Raw genomic sequence first — 23,894 nt, 5'->3', positions numbered from 1 at the left:
ATTATATTTATTTTTTTTAATTATTATTAAAAAAAGCACATGTTGACTAACACCACTGAATGAGAAACAGGATTACTTGGGCAAGAAGAGGAGAATGGTTTTGGTTATGACTAGTTTTTACATGGGTTTAGGTACTAAAGGTACTCAAACAAATATAACACTGAATATTTATAATTCAATTTTAATATTTGAAATTATTGAATATGAATTATATATGAATACTTTTTTAACTGTAATTGAAGTTAAAATACAAAACATACACTGAATCTAATAGCTGCCATTTTATTGTTCCACAGAATGAAAATATTGCAATTAACTGCTTGCCAGTTTTACATATACAAAATAATCTCTACTGTTTTTTATCACTTTAGATCCCAAACACCAACTCACAGAAGACCTGAAGAAGAAAGTCCTCAGTCAGTATGAAGAGAAACTCAATCAGGATGAGACTCACACAGCACTCTATGAGATACTCAAGGAGGACAAACTAACACCATGCAGCTACAATGAGTTATTTAAAGTTTCAGAGTCTTATTTTCAGTATTTTTAAATCAAAAAAGAATGTGCGAGCAGTGCTAACAAAGGGTGTGTCTGATATTGGTAAAACATTTCAAACAAAGATATTCATAGTAGACTGGGCAAAAGGAGAGTCCAACACTGACGTAGACTTGATAGTGTCATTAAGTTTCAGTGAAATAAATTCAAGAAGAGATGAAGTTCAAAGCATGGAAGATTTTCTAAATCTTTACTTTAAAGATTTCAAACAACCAGGAGTTTCCATTTATAAGAGGAGTAAAGTTGTTTTTATTCTTGATGGTTTGGAAAAATGTGAGTTTCCTCTTGACTTTGAAAAGAACAAGGAGCTGACTGATATGACAGAGGCAGCCTCGATCGATGTGCTGCTAACAAACCTCATCAAGGGAAAACTACTTCCCTCTGCTCGACTGTGGATCATCTCTCAACCCTCAGGAGTCGACAAGATTCCTTCTGAATATATTGACAAAGTGATCGAATGTCGAGGTAAGAAAGAGATTCATACAAACATTGACAATTCAATTCAATTCAATTTAGTTTTATTTTTTACAGCACCATTTCTCAAGGCACTTTACAGTGCAAGATTTAGGACCTTACAGAGTATAATTATACAAAAAATGATATAGAAAACCCAACAATCCCATTTGAGCAAGCTTTGGGCAACAGTGGAGAGGAAAAACTCCCTTTAGAGAAGGAAACCTCCAGCAGAACCTGGCTCATAGTGGGCGGCCATCTGCCTCGACCGGTTGGGGTGAGTGGAAAGAGAAGAGAGAAAAGAACAGAAGGCACAACAACAACAAGCAGCAAGAACATTGGACAGGTCAAATGGATTCTGGAGATGTACAGCTCCAGGCCGAGGATACCTGCAGAAAAGTACAGAAAGAGGGAGACAGAGAGGAGGAAACACAACTACAGGAGAGAGAAGACACAAAGTTAAAGACATGCAATGGTGGCATTTGCATTGATACAGGAGGAAGGAGAGAGGAGTGGAGCTCAGTTTGTCAGTAGAGTTCCCCCCAGCAGACTAACCTATATCAGCATAACTAAGAGATGGTTCAGAGTCACCTGATCCATCTCTAACTATAAGCTTTATAAAAAAGGAAAGTTTTAAGTCTAGTCTTAAATGTGGAGACGGTGTCTGCCTCCCGAACCTGAACTGGGAGCTGGTTCCACAGGAGAGGGGCTTGATAGCTAAAGGCTCTGCCTCCCATTCTACATTTGGAAACTCTAGGAACCACAAGTAAACCTGCAGTCTGAGAACGTAGAGTTCTGCTTGGAAAATATGAAACTATGAGGTCTTTAAGATACGATGGAGCCTGATTATTAAGAGATTTATAAGTGAGGAGAAGAATTTTAAATTCAATTCTGGATTTTACAGGGAGTCAATGGAGAGAAGCTAACGTAGGAGAAATATGATCTCTCTTGCTCCAGTCCAAACTCTGGCTGCAGCATTTTGGATTAACTGGAGGCTTTTTAAGGAGTTATTGGGACATCCTATTAATAAGGAATTACAATAGTCCAGTCTGGAAGTAACAAATGCATGGACTAGTTTTTCAGCATCACTTTGGGACAGGATGCTCCTAATTTTAACAATGTTTCTCAGGTGAAAAAAGGCAGTTCTAGAGATTTTTTTGATGTATGAAGTGAAGGAGATATCCTGGTCAAAGATAACTCAGAGATTTCTTACAGTATTACTTGAGGCCAATACCAAGTCATCAAGGGTGAGAATGTGATTGGACATAGTGTCTCTATATATAGATTTTTAGGCCCAAACAGTATAACCTCCGTCTTGTCTGGATTTAGGAGAAGGAAATTGGAGGATATCCAGGCCTTTATGTCTTTTAAGCATGCTTGAAGTTTAACTAATTGATTAGTTTCTCCTGGTTTCATAGATAGGTATAGCTGGGTATCATCTGCATAACAATGGAAATTTATAGAGTTTTTCCTAATAATATTGCCTAGAGGGGACATATATAAAGTGAAAAGAATAGGTCCAAGAACAGATCCCTCTGGAACTCCATAGCTTACTTTGCTGTGCATGGGAGACTCATCATTAACGTGTACAAACTGAAATCTATCTGATAGATACGATTTAAACCACTCTAGTGCTGTTCCTTTGATCCCAATGACATGTTCCAGTCTGTATAATAAAATGTTGTGATCTATAGTGTCGAATGCAGCACTAAGATCTAACATGACGAGTATAGAGAGTAGACCATTGTCTGATGCTAATAGAAGATCATTAGTAACCTTTACCAGTGCTGTTTCTGTACTATGATGAACTCTAAATCGTGACTGGAAATCTTCATACAAGTTATTACTGCGACGGTGGTCATATAATTGCTTAGAAACTACCTTTTCAAGAAGTTTAGAGACAAAGGGTAGATTAGACATTGGTCTATAATTCACTAAAACCCCTGAGTCCAGAGTGGACTTTTTGAGTAGAGGCTTGACTACAGCAACCTTAAAAGCCTGTGGTACGTAGCCTATTTGTAAAGATAGATTAATCTGATCTAATATGGACATGCTGATCAAAGGTAAGACATCCTTGAGGAGTCTAGTCGGGATGGGATCTAAGAGACATGTTGATGGTTTAGAGAGGAATTAATTACTGAAATTAATTCAGAATGATCTACGGGGAGGAAGCAGTAGTACGAGCGTGACAATGACACTCAAAGTAAGACTGTGACTCAAGACTGTGATATTTGAAAAACACAAATTCATCTTAATAACTAATACAAATGCAGTAATCAAAAACACATAATTAACACTGAAATTAGTTTTGACTTTAATTTGTTGTTTATTTTTGTAACTGTGTTCCTAATGAAGCTCTAAAAGTAATGCTGTGTAAACACAATGACATTAGATTTCAGTGTCATAATCAAACATCAAGGCAGATGAGCCTGTTTCTGCTCTAGCCTTATCTGTTAAAAGATGTTTTTCTTCTTCACTATCACCTAATGATTGCTTAAGGGGGATGTGTTGGTGTTCCTATATAATTCAACATAGTTATATTTTTCCATATAGCTCTGTTAGGTCTTAACCTTACAGTGTTAAAATGCCTGGAGTAGATTTTTGATAAACTAATTTGTTAATAAATATAATACCTTTAATTCTGAAATATATATAATTTACAGTACTGCATGTAAAAATTGTTTCTAGATATACAAAGTAAAAAGTGTCCCTGCATTATATATTGTATAATGTACTTCAGCTCACTCCAGAAAACAAAATTATCATTCATCATTAGTCTACAAAGTCTCTGATTAATTTTTACTGTATTGTCTTCTTTAGATGACAAAAAGGAACTCACAGAAGCTCTGAAGAACAAAATCCTGAGCACATATGAGAAGAAACTGACTCAAGATGAGATGTACACAAAACTCTACGAGACAAAGATGGGAGATAAACAACTAGTGCCAACAACTTACAATAATATATTTGATTCCAAAATGCGAACAGTCTTAACTGAAGGAAAGGCTAAATCTGGTAAAACATTTTATACACAGATGTTCATGGTTGACTGGGCAAAAGGAAACTCCAACCAAGACATAGACCTGATAGTGTCATTAAGTTCAAATGAACTGCAATCAAAAACAAAATATAGCATGAATACATTTCTTGATCAACACTTCAAAGATATCAACAAAACAGGAGCTTCCATCTATGACAAGTGTAAACTAGTCTTCATACTTGATGATTTGGGAAAATTTGGACTTCCTTTTAAATTAAAAAAAAACAAGGAGCTGACTGATATGAAAAAGGTAGCCTCGATGGATGAGCTGCTAACAAACCTCATAGAGGGAAAACTACTTCCCTCTGCTCGACTGTGGATCATCTCTCAACCCTTCAGGAGTCAACAAGATTCCTCCTGAATATATTGACAAAGTGACAGAATGTCAAGGTAAGAAATAGATTCACATATTTCACACATAAATATTTCTGAAGAATAACAAGATTACACAGATGATGGCACAAAACCAGAATTATGGCATGATTTTATTATCAGGCAATGTCAGTGTTTGTCAATATGTATGTCTTTATACAATTCTCCTCAGCACAGGTTTTCTTTTTTTGTACCTTTTTGCTGTTCATTTTCATCAATTTCTAAACAACAAACTGATGAAAATATTTATTTTAATAAAAGAAAAATTAAAAAAAAATGCAGCTTTTTTAGATATAGAAACTAATCTGGAAAAGAATCCTACACAGGTCCAATTTACAAACCTCCCTGTGTAGATTGACTGATCGCAACATGAACTAATCTGTTTCCTACAATTACCTCTAATTTAGTTTGAGACCTATCTTGACCAATTTTTACAATAGAACCACTGTATAAAATGCAAATATTTACAAATATCAGAAACCCATATTTAAGTTGCAATAGAACATAGAAAACATATGAAATGTTTAAAAAGAGAAAATAACATTTTAAGAAAAAAGAAATAGGGTAATTTTGAAATCAGTTGAAAGCAGTGATTTTATTTGATTAAAGACAGAAAATTGTGCTTCCTGATGTTTTTTTTTTTTTTGTCTGTGTTATATGTGTTGGGGGAGCACATTGACATCCCTGTTACAGACACAATGCTCCTTTTCACAGTGTAAAGAAATACACAGTGAAAAATAACTTTACACTTTACATTACATAATACTTATGTAAATTATTCTGGTGACATGTGTATAGCCAGGGAAATCAGGTTTCTCTAATCCCCCTAACCAGGTTTCTCATTGACATGACAGTCAAGACAACTGTATCCTGGTCACTTAAGTGCATGTAATTGCACTGTTCGAAACAAAGGGCAGACACCCCGTCTGAGCCTGAATGAAATACTGTTGCTACAGTGTATGAGACTAGGGTGTCAACTGTTTCATTTTATCTGTCCTTTGATCATCTTAGTTGTTATCACAATAAGTAGCTTATTTATAAGAAATCTCTCACATGCACAGTATGTACACATCACTCCATTAATTTAGCAATTTGCAAAATCAACGAGCTTGTAACGCTAGAAGAGTAGAAACATTTATATGTAAAACAACTCTTCTTGGGCTTTTGCCTCTGAATAACTGGCATGACTGTTCACAGCTATTTTAATGCTGGTGGGGGATCTGTAGCAAGGGGGTCTAGCAGACACTCTGTGCGTATTGGGTGTATGGGTAGTGTCATACCTGATAACCTACTGCAGGCTTTTACACAGTAAGGCATAAACCTATTTAACTTCACATACCTTTTTAAAAATGCTACAATAACAACATTTACATACAATTCAACCTGCCGAAGTGTTTAGTAGGACTGACTGAGTTACCAGCCTTAAGCATTTGTGAAATAATACTTATTGTCAACATTTTAGTTGACAAAATTAACATTTAATTTACACTTGGTCAGTGTCTTTCTTGACTGGTTATAATGGATTCTGTCCCCTGTTCTGTATGCACTCTCTTTTGCACATTAGAGATACGTGAGTTTGGCTGAAAACAATGGTTTGTTGTTGAATTACATTGTACTGGTGTACCTAATGAAAGGGCCAGTGAGTGTATGCCAAACTGGGAAGCAACATTCCATAATGTAGCCTACTTCATATAATCATATTAATTTACTATATTAATTGGTTATGAAATGACTTTTTTGGTGTCCTGCAATGGATATCCTGTCTTTTGGATCTGGCTGACTCATGCTGACTCAATTTTAATCCTTTAAGTCTGTAGCTGTTACATTGTGGTTATTTTTCCCCTCATTGAGCATTCTACATTGTGCTTGCACAATGATCTCAGCTGACGCCAACATCTATGAAGAATAGTCACACTACCAAATCTCAATTTATGTTGATAGAGTGTGGTTAGAGGGCTGCATTCTTTGATCCCCGGATGTGATGTTCATGGCTGAGGTTGGCTCTGTTAAAAGGGGAGTCTGGGTGTTTACCTTGAAGGTTGCCTGGTCAGCCAAGTTTCATGGTGTATTGCTATGTTTTTGGTGACTAAAATTATAGTCTGGAACTTCTAGTTATTTATAAAGACGAACCTTCTCTCTCGCTGATGCCCACTCTGGCTTCACATGCTTATATTGCATTCTTCCACTCTATTAAATTCATTATTTTTCACAGTTTTTGCCATGACTCTCAAAATTAAGCTCTGGTCCACCCTGCTTCCACTGATCATCCTTGAGATGATGCTACAACTTGACCATGCTGCAGGTTTTCTATAAGTCTGTGGTGGCCAGTGTGATCTTTTATGCCATGGTTTGCTAGGGCCGCAACATGAAGGTGGCAGACACTAACAGGCCGAACAAACTGATCAGGAGGGGTGGCTCTGTTCTGGGGGTGGAGCTGGACCCTCTATATGTTGTAACTGAGAGGAGGATGCTGTCCAAACTCCTCTCAATCCTGGACAATCCCTCCCACCCACTAGACAGAGACTGATCTATGTTAAGTGCTCCACAGAGCGCCACAGGAGGTCATTTCTACCTATGACCATCAATCTTTACAATTCCTGCCCCTTCTATAAGGTGTGGGGGAACTGACAATTTCTTACCTGCTATCATTCCTTCCTAGACAAATACAATTTCCCTTTTGAATCTCAATGTTTGTGTGTATTTGTATGCAAAATTACTCTATTACTCTAGTCTTAGAATAATTTCTACTGTATTGTCTCACTTTAGATGCCGTAAAGATTCTCACAGCAGAGCTGAAGAAAGAAGTCCTGAACAAATATGAAAAGGAACTGAGTCATTGTGAGACTCACACTGAAATCTACAACATAGAGGAAATCAGCAAGGATAAACAAAACCTAATACAAACAACATATGAAAATTTACTTCAATTAAAGGGAAAGAAAGTGCGAACAGTGCTAACAAAGGGAGTGTCTGGTGTTGGTAAAACATTTCAAACACAGAAGTTCATGGTTGACTGGGCAAAAGGAAACTCCAACAAAGACGTGGAATTGATAGTGTCATTAAATTTCAGAGATCTGAATTCAAGAAGGGATGAAGTCCAAAGTATGAAAGATTTTGTTAATCATTGCTTGGATAATCTCACACAAGCGGAAGTTTGGAACAACAGAAAGTGTAAACTATTCTTCATCCTTGATGATTTGGAAGAATGTGAACTTCCTCTGAACTTTGAAGAGAACAAGGACCTGGTTGATCTGAAAGAAGCAGCCTCGATGGATGTGCTGCTAACAAACCTCATCAAGGGAAAACTGCTCCCTTCTGACCATCTCTGGATCATCTCTGGACCTTCAGGTGTTAACAAGATTCCTTCTGAATATATTCACAAAGTGACTCAATGTCAAGGTAAGAAAATTATTCACATTAACAGTGACAATGACCCTCAAAGTAGGCACAGTGTCTTCATGACTATACACAAAATCTGATCTATATTACTACTTGCAAGGCACTTTAAAGGGCTCTCACTAAGATCAAGAACATTTCCAAGATATCAAGAAAAAATAAATATACAAATAGTTTATGTATATATGTACTGTTGTGCATGATATATTAGAAAAACAAATAGATGAGTAAATATGCCACATTTAAAAAAGAGACAGTTGTAACACAAGCAGTTTTCAATAGACTAATGACAAACTCATAATTACCAATGAAATCAGGTTTAATTTGTTTGTTGATATATTTTTTACTCTCTTCTAACTAAGAAAAAGCTCTAAAAGTAATATTGTAAAAACAAATTTTGATATCAGAATAAGAATAACCATAATCATTATGTAATAAAGCACAAACTATTTTCTTTTAACATTTATGAAATATTGTAAACATTTTTTTCCTACTCGATTATTAGTGCATGAAGTGGAGTATTGATGTTTTGGTGACTGCTTATATTCACATAGAATATCCATGGAAGTTAAAGTATGTGTTAATGTTCTGAGTATTAATTACTAATTTTACTAACTTTTATGAACAATTAAAATTCCATTAGTTACAACTTCAAAAACCATTAGTCTGTATTCATTATGAGGAAAAGATTCCATATTTACAATATATAATTTTCTACTTTACTACTTACATTAGTTAAGGGTTGACACACTTGAGAATAACAAAGTTTAATAAAGAAAAACAGTTGTGAATTTGTCTATGAATAATTTCTGATGTATTGTCTCATCTCACTTTAGAGAAAAATGCCGTACAGACTCTCACAGCAGACCTGAAGAAAGAAGTCCTGAACAAATATGAGGAGGAACTGAGTGGATGTGAGACTCACACTGAAATCTACGACATAGAGGAAATAAGCAAGGATAAACAAAAACTAACACAAACAACATATGAAAATATACTTCAATCAAAGGGAAAGAAAGTGCGAACAGTCCTAACAAAGGGAGTGTGTGGTATTGGTAAAACATTTCACACACAGAAGTTCATGGTTGACTGGGCAAAAGGAAACTCCAACAAAGACGTAGACTTGATAGTGTCATTAAATTTCAGAGATCTGAATTCAAGAAGGGATGAAGTCCAAAGTATGAAAGATTTTGTTAATCATTGCTTGGATGATGACAAACAAGCAGAAGTTTGGAACAACAGCAAGTGTAAATTAGTCTTCATCCTTGATGGTTTGGAAGAATGTGAACTTCCTCTTAACTTTGAAAAGAACAAGGACCTGGTTGATCTGAAAGAAGCAGCCTCGATTGATGTGCTGCTAACAAACCTCATCAAGGGAACACTGCTCCCTTCTGACCGTCTCTGGATCATCTCTGGACCTTCAGGTGTTAACAAGATTCCTTCTGAATATATCCACAAAGTGACTCAATGTCAAGGTAAGAAAATTATTCACATTAACAGTAACAATGACCCTGAAAGTAGGCACAGTGTCTTCATGACTGTGGTCAGAGGTTATGTTATATTGTATATCAGTGGTGGGCAGTTCCAGACCTGGAGAGCTGTTGTCCTGTTTGTTGTTTCCATCTATCCCTGCCCTACACACAGCTGATTACCTTGATCAGGTGTGTTAAATCAGTGAGAAGTTGAAAAATACCAACTGACCTTTTCTTGTTCCACTTCACCATCATCTGAGATGGTGTGTTCCAGGTTCAGAGTGACTGAACACACCTGATCCAGGTTTTTAGCTGTGTGTAGGGCAGGGATAGTTGAAAAACAAACAGGGCATCAGCCCTCGAGGACCAGGATTGTCCACCCATGGTCTATATGTTAGCGTGATTATAGTCAAGTTGTGCAAAAAAAACATCACAAACTATAAAGAACTGAGATTTCTGAAGGATATCATGATTTTTAACTTGGCAGCTGAATTTACCAAGCATGTACAAGGTTATACAGAAAATGTAATTTATATTACTAGTTTCTTTCAAGGCACTTTAAAGGGCTCTCACCAAGATCAAGAACATTTCCAAGATATCCAGAAAAAAAAAAAAATACAAGTAGTTTATGTATGTGTGTACTGTTGTGCATGATATATTAGAAAATAGAAATAAATAGATGAGTAAATATGAAACCACATAAAAAAAAGAGTTGTAACAAAAGCAATTTTAAATACATTAATGACAAACTCATAATTACCAATGATATCAGGTTTAACTTTAGTTGATATTTTTTTTTACCCTTTTCTCACTGAGCAAGAGCTCTAACAGTAATGTTTTAAAATATGTTTATGTTAGAATAAGAATAACCATCATCATCATTTAGTAAAATATATTGTTTTTTTTACATTTACAAAATATTGTAAACATTTTCCTCCTACTTGACTAGAACACAAATAGGATTATTAGTGCTTTACATGGAGTAGCAATGTTTTGTTGATTGCTCATGTTCACATAGGATATTGCTGGAAGTTAAAGTATGTGTTAATGTTATAAAAATTAATTACTAATTTTACTAACTTTTATGAACAATTGAAATGCCAGTAGTTACAACTTCAATAGCTTTAGTCTGTATTCATTATAAGAAATAAATTCCATATTTAGAGTATATAATTCTCTACCACTTACTGTACATTGATTCAGGGTTGACACACTTTAGAATATCAAAGTTTAATAAAGAAAACAGTTGTGAATTTGTCTTTGAATAATTTCTAATGTGTTGTCTCATCTCACTTTAGAGAAAAATGCCATACAGACTCTCACAGCAGACCTGAAGAAAGAAGTCCTGAACAAATATGAGGAGGAACTGTGTGATCATGAGACTCACACTGAAATCTATGACATAGAGGAAATAAGCAAGGATAAACAAAAACTAACACAAACAACATATAAAAATATACTTCAATCAAAGGAAAAGAAAGTGCGAACAGTGCTAACAAAGGGAGTGTCTGGTATTGGTAAAACATTTCATACACAGAAGTTCATGGTTGATTGGGCAAAAGGAAACTCCAACAAAGACGTAGACTTGATAGTGTCATTAAATTTCAGAGATCTGAATTCAAGAAGGGATGAAGTCCAAAGTATGAAAGATTTTGTTAATCATTGCTTGGATGATGACAAACAAGCAGAAGTTTGGAACAACAGCCAGTGTAAACTAGTCTTCATCCTTGATGGTTTGGAAGAATGTGAACTTCCTCTTAACTTCAAAAAGAACAAGGACCTGGTTGATCTGAAAGAAGCAGCTTCGATGGATGTGCTGCTAACAAACCTCATCAAGGGAACACTGCTCCCTTCTGACCATCTCTGGATCATCTCTGGACCTTCAGCTGTTAACAAGATTCCTTCTGAATATATTCACAAAGTGACTCAATGTCAAGGTAAGAAAATGATTCACATTAACAGTGACAATGACCCTCAAAGTAGGCACAGTGTCTTAATGACTGTGGTCAGAGGTTATGTTATATTGTATATCAGCGGTGGGCAGTTCCAGTCCTGGAGGGCAGCTGTCCTGCTTGTTTTTTGAACTATCCCTGCCCTACACACAGCTGATTACCTTGATCAGGTGTGTTAAATAAACGAGAAGTTTGAAAAATACTAAGTGACCTTGTCTTGTTCCACTTCACGATCATCTGAGATGGTATGTTCCAGGTTCAAACTGACTGAACACACCTGATCCAGGTCTTTAGCTGTGTAAAGGGCAGGGACAGTCGAAAAACAACCAAGGCAGCAGTCCTCGAGGACCAGGATTGTCCACCCCTGCTCTATATGTTAGTGTGATTATAGTCAAGTTGAGAAAAAACAAACAAAAAAACAAAACAAACAAATATCACAAACAATAAAAAAAAGAAAGATTTCTGAAGAAGATCGTAATTTTTAACTTGGCAGCTAAATTTACCAAGCATGTACAAGGTTATATAGAAAATCTAATTTATATTACTACTTTCTTTCAAGGCACTTTAAATGGCTCTCACTAAGATAAAGAACATTTCAAAGATATCAAGAAAAAATAAATACACAAGTATTGTACGTATATATGTACTGCTGTGTATGATATATTAGAAAATAAAAACAAATAGATGAGTAAAAACGAAAGGACATTTTAAAAAGAACCAGTTGTAACAAAAGCAATTCTCAATAAACTAATGACAAAGTAATAATTACCATTGAAATCCGTTTTAACTTTAATTTATGTATTTTTTTACTCATTTCTCACTGAGAAAAAGCTCTAACAATAATGTTGTAAAACATGTTTATATCAGAATAAGAATAACCATCATCATCGTGTAACAAAGCATCACTTTCCTCCTACTCAACTGGAACACAAATAGGATTATTAGTGCATGAAGTGGAGTATTGCTGTTTTGGTGATAGCTCATGTTCATATAGGATATCCATGGAAGTTAAAGTATGTGTTAATGTTATAAATGTTAACTATGAATTTTACTAACTTTTATTAACAATTATAGTTCAATTAGTTAAAACTTCAAAAACGTTTAGTCTGTATTCATTATGAGAAAAAGATTCCATATTTGAAATATATAATTTTCTAATTTACTACTTCCATTATTTCAGGGATGACACACTTGAGAATAACAACGTTTAATAAAGAAAACAGTTGTGAATTTGTCTCTGAATAATTTCTAATGTGTTGTCTCATCTCACTTTAGAGAAAAATGCCGTACAGACTCTCACAGCAGACCTGAAGAAAGAAGTCCTGAACAAACATGAGGAGGAACTGAGTCTTCATGAGACTCACACTGAAATCTACAACATAGAGGAAATCAGCAAGGATAAACAAAAACTAACACAAACAACATATGAAAATATACTTCAATCAAAGGAAAAGAAAGTGCGAACAGTGCTAACAAAGGGAGTGTGTGGTATTGGTAAAACATTTCATACCCAGAAGTTCATGGTTGATTGGGCAAAAGGAAACTCCAACAAAGACGTAGACTTGATAGTATCATTAAATTTCAGAGATCTGAATTCAAGAAGGGATGAAGTCCAAAGTATGAAAGATTTTGTTAATCATTGCTTGGATGATGACAAACAAGCAGAAGTTTGGAACAACAGCCAGTGTAAACTAGTCTTCATCCTTGATGGTTTGGAAGAATGTGAACTTCCTCTGAACTTTGAAGAGAACAAGGACCTGGTTGATCTGAAAGAAGCAGCCTCGATGGATGTGCTGCTAACAAACCTCATCAAGGGAACACTGCTCCCTTCTGACCATCTCTGGATCATCTCTGGACCTTCAGGTGTTAACAAGATTCCTTCTGAATATATTCACAAAGTGACTCAATGTCAAGGTAAGAAAATTATTCACATTAACAGTAATAATGACCCTCAAAGTAGGCACAGTGTCTTCATGACTGTGGTCAGAGGTTATGTTATATTGTATATCAGTGGTGGGCAGTTCCAGTCCCGGAGGGCAGCTGTCCTACTTGTTTTTTGAACTGTCCCTGCCCTACACACAGCTGATTACCTTGACCAGGTGTGTTAAGCTGGAAAATACCAACTGGCCTTGTCTTGTTCCACGTCACCATCATCTTTGATGGTATGTTCCAGGTTCAGAGTGACTGAACACACCTGATCCAGGTCTTTAACTGTGTGTAGGGCAGGTACAGTTGAAAAAACAAACAGGACAGCAGCCCTCGAGGACCAGGATTGTCCACCCATGCTCAATATGTTAGTGTGATTATAGTCAAGTTGAGAAAAAAAAAAAAAAAAAAAAATCACAAACTATAAAAAAACAACTAAACAAAGATTTCTGAAGAAATTCATAATTTTTAATATGGCAGCGGAATTTACCAAGCATGTTCAAGGTTATACACAAAATCTAATTTATTACTACAACTTTCTTTCAAGGTACCTTAAAGGGTCTCACTAAGATCAAGAAGATTTCCAAGATATCAAGAAAAAATAAATATACAAGTAGTTTATGTATATATGTACTGTTATGCATAATATATTAGAAAAATAAATAGATGAGTAAATATGAAAACCACATTTAAAAAAGAAACAGTTATAACAAAAGCAATTTTAAATATATTAATGACAAACTCAAAATTACCTATAAAATCAGGTTTCACTTTACTTTGTTGATATTTGTTGTACTCTCTTCTAACTAAGAAAAAGCTCTAACAGTAACATTGTAAAAAAAATGTTGATATCAGAATAACAATAACCATAATCATCGTGCAATAAAGCATAAAAGACAAATGTTTTAACATTTATGAAACATTGTAAACATTTTCCTCCTACTCGACTGGAACACAAATAGGATTATTAGTGCATGAAGTGGAGTATTGATGTTTTGTTGATTGCTCATGTTCACATAGAATATCCATGGAAGTAAAAGTATGTGTTAATGCCAAAAATATGAATTACTAATTTTACTAACTTATGTGAACAATTAAAGTTCCATTAGTTACAACTACAAAATCTTTTAGTCTGTATTTATTATGAGGAAAAGATTCCATATTTACAATATTTAATTTTCTACTTTACTACTTACATTAGTTCAGCGTTGACACACTTGAGAATAACTACGTTTAATAAAGAAAACAGTTTTGAATTTGTCTCTGAATAAATTCTAAAGATTTGTCTCATCTCACTTTAGACAAAAATGCCGTACAGACTCTCACAGCAGACCTGAAGAAAGACGTCCTGAACAAATATGAGGAGGAACTGAGTGGATTTGAGACTCACACTGAAATCTACGACATAGAGGAAATCATCAAGGATAAACAAAAACTAACACAAACAACATATAAAAATATAATTCAATCAAAGAAAAAGAAAGTGCGAACAGTGCTAACAAAGGGAGTGTCTGGTATTGGTAAAACATTTCAAACACAGAAGTTCATGGTTGACTGGGCAAAAGAAAACTCCAACAAAGACGTAGACTTGATAGTGTCATTAAATTTCAGAGATCTGAATTCAAGAAGGGATAAAGTCCAAAGTATGAAAGATTTTGTTAATCATTGCTTGGATGATGACAAACAAGCAGAAGTTTGGAACAACAGCCAGTGTAAACTAGTCTTCATCCTTGATGGTTTGGAAGAATGTGAACTTCCTCTTAACTTCAAAAAGAACAAGGACCTGGTTGATCTGAAAGAAGCAGCCTCGATGGATGTGCTGCTAACAAACCTCATCAAGGGAACACTGCTCCCTTCTGACCGACTCTGGATCATCTCTAGACCTTCAGGTGTTAACAAGATTCCTTCTGAATATATTCACAAAGTGACTCAATGTCAAGGTAAGAAAATGATTCACATTAACAGTAACAATGACCCTCAAAGTAGGCACAGTGTCTTTATGACTGTGGTCAGAGGTTATGTTATATTGTATATCAGTGGTGGGCAGTTCCAGTCCCGGAGGGCAACTGTCCTGCTTATTTTTTGAACTATCCCTGCCCTACACACAGCTGATTACCTTGACCAGGTGTGTTAAATCAATGAGAAGCTGGAAAATACCAACTAGCCTTGTCTTGTTCCACTTCACCATCATCTGTGATGGAATATCCATGGAAGTTAAAGTATGTGTTAATGCCATAAATATGAATTACTAATTTCACTAACTTATGTGAACAATTAAAATTCCATTAGTTACAACTTCAAAATCTTTTAGTCTGTATTCATTATGAGGAAAAGATTCCATATTTACAATATATAATTTTCTACTTTACTACTTACATTAGTTCAGGGTTGACACACTTGAGAATAACTAAGTTTAATAAAGAAAACAGTTGTGAATTTGTCTCTGAATAATTTCTAAAGATTTGTCTCATCTCACTTTAGAAAAAAATGCCGTACAGACTCTCACAGCAGACCTGAAGAAAGAAGTCCTGAACAAATATGAGGAGGAACTGAGTGGATGTGAGACTCACACTGAAATCTACGACATAGAGGAAATCATCAAGGATAAACAAAAACTAACACAAACAACATATAAAAATATACTTCAATCAAAGAAAAAGAAAGTGCGAACAGTGCTAACAAAGGGAGTGTCTGGTATTGGTAAAACATTTCAAAAACAGAAGTTCATGGTTGACTGGGCAAAAGGAAACTCCAACAAAGACGTAGACTTGATTGTGTCATTAAATTTCAGAGATCTGAATTCAAGAAGGGATAAAGTCCAAAGTATGAAAGATTTTGTTAATCATTGCTTGAATGATGACAAACAAGCAGAAGTTTGGAACAACAGCCAGTGTAAACTAGTCTTCATCCTTGATGGTTTGGAAGAATGTGAACTTCCTCTTAACTTCAAAAAGAACAAGGACCTGGTTGATCTGAAAGAAGCAGCCTCGATAGATGTGCTGCTAACAAACCTCATCAAGGGAACACTGCTCCCTTCTGATCATCTCTGGATCATCTCTAGACCTTCAGGTGTTAACAAGATTCCTTCTGAATATATTCACAAAGTGACTCAATGTCAAGGTAAGAAAAGTTTATAGTAACACTAACAATTTTCCTTAAAGTAGGCACAGTGTCTTCACAACCTTCTTTGTTAGTAGGATTCAAGAAAAAAAAGATAACATAAATCAGAATAATATGCTGATATGAAGTCCAAAACAACACCAGGTGTTTAATTTTTCTAAATGATCACTTTCAGCAATACTACAATAATGTTGAAGATATTTAGATTTACAGTATAGACTATCTTAAGGAGACAGCAGAATTAGATAGAGTGGCAAGAAAAACTATGTCAGCCTTTTGAAATTCCATGGTTTTCTTGGATTCACAGGTATAAGAATGTAGGAACAAGCAAAATCAGCAGTTTAAGAATGTTTCATGAACCCAACATCGATTAAGAAAAAATTAAATTTAATGTTATATGTACTTCTGCGTATTATTTGCCAATTACAAAATGCCTTATGCAATTTGACAATTGCATTGTTATTTTTTTCAGTGTCATTGAATTATGACACTGATATGAAACTTCCATATTACAGTATAGAGCTAGAGTTTCAAAGGATTTATTGAAGCTAGTTAATATCTCTGTTAATGAGTCAACCATGTCCAAAACATTGACCAGACATGGTGTCAGGCCTCGTCACTTCACAACACAGGAAAGGAGCATGATTTGGTTGCTCCTGGTCCTGGACAGTTTGCTATTAAGGAGAGGAAAATTGATTCCCAAGTATAGTAAGTTATCCATCTGGATAATGTCAGGATGGCTGTCTTTGTGTACACAAGAAATTTGATTTTGAATTTTTTACCCATTGTTTTAGGCTCCTATTTTATTTACACACTGCAACAGATGTTGCACTGGTGTCGCACAGGTACTGCACAGAGATTGTGATAATTCATGAATGATAACCTGCTGATCTATGTAATGGCATGTGGGGAAAAAAAAAAAAAAAAACATTTTTACTTGTTATTTTTAGCATACAGTGTTGTGTAGCTTTGATCAACCAGAAGCGCCGAGTTAGAACAGGCTGGGTGCAGGGTGTGAGTTGTCTGTAGTGGTTTTCTCTGCCCTATTTCTCACTCTGAAGTTGTCTTGGTCCTTAATAGATAAATCCAGAGATACTTTGTTAATGCTAATGAGAAATCCTGGTGTTGTAGTAGTCATTGCTTGAAAAACACTGACACATACACACAAAAATGATAGTACAAATGATAATAGAGATAATACATGAATCAGATCAGACAGTTGACTTTACAAAATTTACAGATATCTACAAAAGACTATTGGGAGAGTTGACAATCTAGAGTTGGCAAGATCCAAACTATACAGCCATGCATGTGCAGACAACTGACTCAGTGATTGCAGTGTAAAATTTAATTTAGTAGCAATTTAGTAGTTTCCGACATAGGTTGAATTTCTTAAAAAAAAAAAAAAAAAAAAAAAAAAAAAAAAAAAAGGTTTATACTCCTTAAACATTTTTGTCAAATTACAACCACAGAGGCAAATGTATTTTATTTAGATTTTATTTGATAGGCCAAAACAAAGGGGCACATAATTGCACAGTGGAAGGAAAATCAAATGGTTTTCATTTTTTTTTTTTTTTTTTTTTTTTTTTTTTTTTTTTTTTAAAACACATAAGTATCTGAAAAGCGTGGGTGCAGCTTCAAAAACACCTCCGTCATTGGTAGCTGTTATTTATTTCTGTCTGTAAGTTCAGATGAGATGAGCCATACATGGATCAGAGAGCTTCAGGGCCGCACAAGGCACAGAGTGAGAGGAGTCCTCGTGACTTCATGTTTATTGCAGATTCCTGTCTTGGTCCCTGTTCATCTTTCTCCTCCTGTTCCTCCCTCTGCAGTGGTACTTTTAACTAATCACACTCATTGTTCCAACTTGGTCTGTGCCCTATTATGCCTGTCTGGAGTTTGGACTATGGACTGATGGATTTCTGATTTCTATGTTTGTGCCTCTGGTCCAGATTCTTGAAGGGATTTTGGTTTTGAGGACTTTTCTGGCATCCAAGTAGCCATTTGGTATTGTTTTGTTTCATAATTCACTAAAACCCCTGAGTCACAAGTAGGTTTTTTGACTAGAGCTTTGACTAAAGCAACAATTGTCATGAGCTGCCGGATGGACTCCATGGTCAGAGATCAGACAGGACAGAACTGAGCAAACAATGTTTATTTACAAGCGACAGAACACAGTAAATCAATGAAGCCGTCACCAGGTGGGAGGAGATGAGGTAGGGTGCGTATGGTGGTCTGGTTGGAAACCGGAAGTGATGTCAAATCCAAGATGGCCGACCAACAGAGAGCACATGGGCAAGATGGAGGACAATGTCAAAAATGGCCGACTGACAGAACACATGGACAGAGACACAAGAGTCAAACAAGCACAACGAGAATGCAGTCCAAACAATATCCACAGAGCTAGCTCAGAGGTCGAGGGTAATCCGGGTCATACACAGACAGGCAGTTCAAAGCTAAATCCGACAGGCAAATCCACAACAGGAAGACAATCCGGGTCGACACACAAAAGCAGTCCAAACAGTCAGAACAGGACAGGGGACAACAAGGGAGCGAAACAGAACAGAGGGAGAACTCACTGAACCAGAGGGGAAGCAGGGTCAGGTCAGGCTGGTCCAATGAGGGGGGAATCCAGGGTAGACAGGGTACAGGGGTACAGGTCCAGGTACAGGTCTGGTACCGTGAGCAGGGGGAAAGACAGGGAATAAACGGAACTCACAGTACCAGGGGGTCAGGCAAGAGACGGGGTCCAGAACAGGCAAAGTCCAAAAAATCCAAATAAATCAGTCCATAAGAAACGCTGGATAGAGTCCGGGTATGGAGAACAAACTATCTGGCAGAGAAACCAAGTGAGCATGCCGGTATTTATACTGAGGGGGAAACCAGGTGTAACCAATCAAGTGAGTGCATGTAATCAGACTGGAAAAAGGAAACAGGAAGTTGCCATAATAAAAGCATGGGGAAAACACCAGCAGCAACGAGGGTGGCATCAAGACAACATTAAACTATGTGGTACGTAGCCTGTTAGTAAAGATAGATAAGCAGCAATAACCTCAAGCTAATGTTTTCTGTAGTGGCTGTGGTTTAGACCTACTCAACATCCAGGAGGAATCTTAGATCATTCTTCCTCACATATCAAATGAACACTCTCTCCTCATGGACCAGCTTCTTCAGTTTAGGCTTAGTCAAGAGTCCAGGTCTGGGCTCTGACCCTCAAAATGTGGATTTTCTGTCCCAGAAGTCATAATGTAGTAGATTTACTTTGATGCTTAGGGTTATTGTACTGCTACATCATCAACCTTTTTCTGAGCTTAAGCTAGTGGGCAGCCACCCATACACTGTTCTGTTGGATACCATGATAAACTTAGGAGTTTTTTTCTACATGATGGCAACCTGTTCAAGTCCTGAGACAACTTGTGGTGACATTTTCATGTTGGTTTCTAGTTTTCTTTTTATGCCCTACATGGTGTTGTGTTTTATTTCCAGGCAATTCTAATGTAATTCACACATGCATGTCCCCAATACATTTTACCAATTTTAAGGTAGCACAGAGCTTTTTTGTAGAGCAATTGTGTCTTTGTGGTGTCCTGCCATATATACAATGCCTGTTCAATGGTTTACATATCCTTGGCTCATGAACAGATAATTTAATCAGCTTCAATTAATTCTTGAATCCTGAGTTTTTATTTGTACTCTAGCTTTTTTTCCACCTTATTGGGTTTTGGCTGGGTACCCACTTTTATAGAGAGTAGCAACATTACCAAACCATCTCCATTTATAGACAGTATCTGTGGACTGTTGAATATCTTTGAATATCTATATATAACTCTGCAACAACAGCATCAACAACTATATATTGTAGGGCTTCTGAGATCTCTTTTGAGGCACGGCTTACATCAGCAGATGCTGCTTGTGAATATCACACTGATATTGTTTGGGTGTTCTTATAAATGAAGTTAGCTCTAAAGCACTCGTTCATTTTCATGTCATCGATTGGATTCCAGGTTTGCTAACACAACACAACACCTGGCTCCAGTTGGCGTTTAGTGACATCAGAAGCCTATATCTGTCTATATCTATATCTACACATAAATCTATCTGTATCTATATAGATATCAGTATATGTATTACACGTCCATAAAAATAAATATAAATGAAAATAATCTATAAATAAAAAGAAAATATGTATTAAGTTTATTATACTACATTATATATTGTATAATGTACTTCAAGAATGCACCAATTAAACAAAAAAATAACAAAAACAACTTAACACTATTCTATGAAGTCTCTAAATCATTTCTATTGTTTTGTCTCACTTCAGATGTCAAAGTGAAACTCTCAGAAGACAGGAAGAATGAAATCCTGAACAAATATGAGAAGAAACTGAGTCAATGTGAGACTCACACGGAAATCTACAACATAGAGGAAATCAGAAATGATAAACAAAAATTAATACAAACAACACACAAAAATATACTTCAATCAAAGGAACAGAAAGTGCGAACAGTGCTAACAAAGGCAGTGTCTGGTATTGGTAAAACATTTCAAACACAGAAGTTCATGGTTGACTGGGCAAAAGGAAACTCCAACCAAGACATAGACTTGATAGTGTCATTTAATTTCAAAGAACTGAATTCAAGAAGAGATGAAGTTCAAAGCACAGAAGATTTTCTTAATCATTACTTCAACAATGTCAAACGACCAGAAGTCTCCATCTATGACAAGTGTAAAGTAGTTTTTATTCTTGATGATTTGGAAAAATGTGAACTTCCTCTTGACTTTGAAAAGAATGAGGACCTGACTAATATGACAGAGGAAGCCTCGATGGATGTGCTGCTAACAAACCTCATCAATGGAAAACTACTTCCTTCTGCTCAACTCTGGATCATCTCTCAACCTCCTAGTGTTAACAAGATTCCCGCCAAATTTATTCAGAAAGTGACTCAATGTCAAGGTAAGAAGGTTTCACTCTTCACACTACAGTGACAATGACCCTTAAAGTAGGCACAGTGTCTTCATGACTGTGGTCAGAGGTTATGTGATATTGAATATGCTAGTAAATAAAATGCTAAATAAATAAATAAATAAAATAGTTTTTTCTTATATAAGAGGAGGCAGCTTAAAGATTTTTTCTTTTAACATCCCTTTTGTAAATTATAGGAACAAAATAAGTATACAAGTAATTTATGTATGTAAATATTGTGCACACTATATGGGAAGATTTTGTTAAAAATAAATAGAAATAATGAGAAGTACAATAGCAGTTACAATAACAGTAATGATAAACTTGATTGTAATTTAAATTAAGTTTATATCTTGTCACATTCTTCAACGGTTTTGTTGTTAATATGTCAACAATAACATAAAATAAACATCTCCCTCACCAACATAACTGAAACATAAACAGCATTACTTGTACAAGAAATGGGATTATTGATTTTTTGGCGATTCCATACATGTGTTGTGTAAGCAATGTAAGCATGTAAGCAATGATTGTTTACATGGAAGCTCCATAAGCTCAATGGATGTTAATGTTATTAGTTTAAATAATGAATCTTATTAACTTTATTATTCTTATTAACTATTATTAGCCTTTACAAATCCATTACAACTTCTAATCCCTTTACTGTATTTGTATTGACAGAAAATGCTAAAAATAATAGAGAGTATATGATGTTTTACTTTTTACTTATTACTTGCATTGGTTCAGGACAAGCACAAAATAACAAAGTTTAGGGAAAAAGTCATGAACTTGTCTGTGAATAGTTTCTACTGTATTGTCTCAATTTAGAGAAAGATGCCTTAAAGGACCTTACAGCACAACTGAAGAAAAAAATCCAGGAGGAATATGAGAAAGAACTAAGTGACCATGAGACTGATTCTGAACTGTATGAGATAAATGTCCCAAACAAGGAGGGTGAACAAACTGTAGGATACAGCTACAATCAAATATCAGTTTCTTCTTTATTTGATTCAAATAATAAGCAGACAGTGTTGACCAAAGGAGTGCCTGGTATTGGTAAAACATTTCAAACACAGAGGTTCATGGTTGACTGGGGAAAAGGAAACTCCAACAAAAACATAGACTTGATAGTACCATTACATTTCAGGGATCTGAATTCAAGGAGGGATGAAGTCCAGAGTATGAAAGATTTTGTTAATCATTGCTTGAATGATGACAAACAAGCAGAAGTTTGGAACAACAGCCAGTGTAAACTAGTCTTCATCCTTGATGGTTTGGAAGAATGTGAACTTCCTTTTAACTTCGAAGAGAACAAGGACCTGGTTGATCTGAAAGAAGCAGCCTCGATAGATGTGCTGCTAACAAACCTCATCAAGGGAACACTGCTCCCTTCTGACCATCTCTGGATCATCTCTGGACCTTCAGGTGTTAACAAGATTCCCCCAGAATATATTCACAAAGATACGGAATGTCGAGGTAAGAACGTAACATATGATATTTTTATGTAATGTGTAGTTATCTTTCGTATCCTGCATTGTCAATAATGTGCGGAACTTTGTTCTTATACAGATAACTTGAAGCGCCGACAGAAGCTGGCATTAAACCTGAGGATAAGATTTCGTAGTGAATACAATGAAGTTGAAGACATAACTCATCCTAATCAGAAAACAACAGAACACATCTTTAGAGAAGAAGTCACTGAAGACATTGGTGATCAGGATAAAAGTGGACAGACTGCAAAAAAATCAGTAATACGAGTAAATTCAGTGTCTGATATTTATAAAGATCGAAAAGGACAAAAAATCAGAACAGTACTGACCATCGGAGAAGCTGATATTGGAAAATCCTTCCATACGAAGAAATTCATAAAACAGTGGGCAGAAAATAAAGGTTCAGTTTTAACTTGGTTGGCAGCTTCAGCAATGACCCTTATTGGAAAACCCAAAGATGAGGACATTTTATTTCCACTTAACGTTTCTAAGCTTGCTACGATGAAAGATGCAAATATGAGTTTGGTGGAACTTCTGAATTATTTCTTTGAGGAAACAAGGAAATCTGTCATTTCTGACTTTGAACAGTTCAAGGTTTTTTTAGTCTTGGATGGACTGGATAAACTTCCTCTTGACTTTGACAAAAACGACACCCTAACTGATGTTAGAGAAACAGCCTCAGTGAATGTGCTTCTGACAAATCTCATCAGAGGAAACCTGCTTCCATCTGCCCAGCTCTGGATAACATCTCGACCTTCAGAGACTAAACAGCTGCCTGCTGACTCCATTGACAGAAAGACAGAAATACGAGGTAAGCTAATAAAAGTAGATAAAGGTTGTCAAAGCTTCTTGGTGAGGATACAGTCACACCCAAGAACGTTGAAAGCGGAGTTGAGCGTGAATACTGTGATGTGATTAATGATGTGATTAATATTTAATAACTGAAGAAAATACGTCCTTCCTAAGTTAAGACTGGATCCTAGTGAAGATAAAAATATTTCTGAAACAATAACCTTATAATGTTCTTTATGTCAAAAACTGTTTTAGGAACCTGGAAAAATGCAACAGTGCAGTAGTGATGTGTCTTCTGTGGCCCTCCATCAGGAGAGTTATCAAACAAACAGTTACAGTGCTTTCAGAAGTTCAGATTGT

General features: G+C 35.8%; 2 protein-coding genes across 2 annotated transcripts in view; both read left to right on the top strand.

Moving 5' to 3' along the window:
* LOC113167170 overlaps nt 1–23,894 on the top strand; it is an 89,382-nt gene that overhangs the window by 30,807 nt on the left and 34,681 nt on the right. The gene's annotated exons all lie outside the window — the stretch shown is intronic.
* On the top strand, nt 547–7,409 carry LOC113167306 (NLR family CARD domain-containing protein 3-like). The gene is made up of 3 exons (XM_026367808.1): nt 547–1,020; nt 3,829–4,438; nt 7,187–7,409. Exons 1-2 carry the CDS (start codon nt 726–728, stop codon nt 4,407–4,409), a joined length of 876 nt encoding a protein of 291 aa, XP_026223593.1. The 5' UTR covers nt 547–725; the 3' UTR covers nt 4,410–4,438; nt 7,187–7,409.

Source organism: Anabas testudineus, chromosome 7 (assembly GCF_900324465.2).
Source record: "Anabas testudineus chromosome 7, fAnaTes1.2, whole genome shotgun sequence".
Lineage (NCBI taxonomy): Eukaryota > Metazoa > Chordata > Actinopteri > Anabantiformes > Anabantidae > Anabas > Anabas testudineus.
Note: the sequence above shows the minus strand (reverse complement) of the source record. Positions and strands in the feature narration are given on the sequence as shown.

What these genes read in the sequence shown, in the direction of transcription:
- LOC113167306 (XM_026367808.1), top strand. Translation starts at nt 726, where the DNA reads ATGGAAGATTTTCTAAATCTTTACTTTAAAGATTTCAAACAACCAGGA. An exon ending in CAAAGTGATCGAATGTCGAG is followed by an intron (nt 1,021 to 3,828) that starts GTAAGAAAGAGA and finishes TGTCTTCTTTAG; the next exon opens with ATGACAAAAAGGAACTCACA.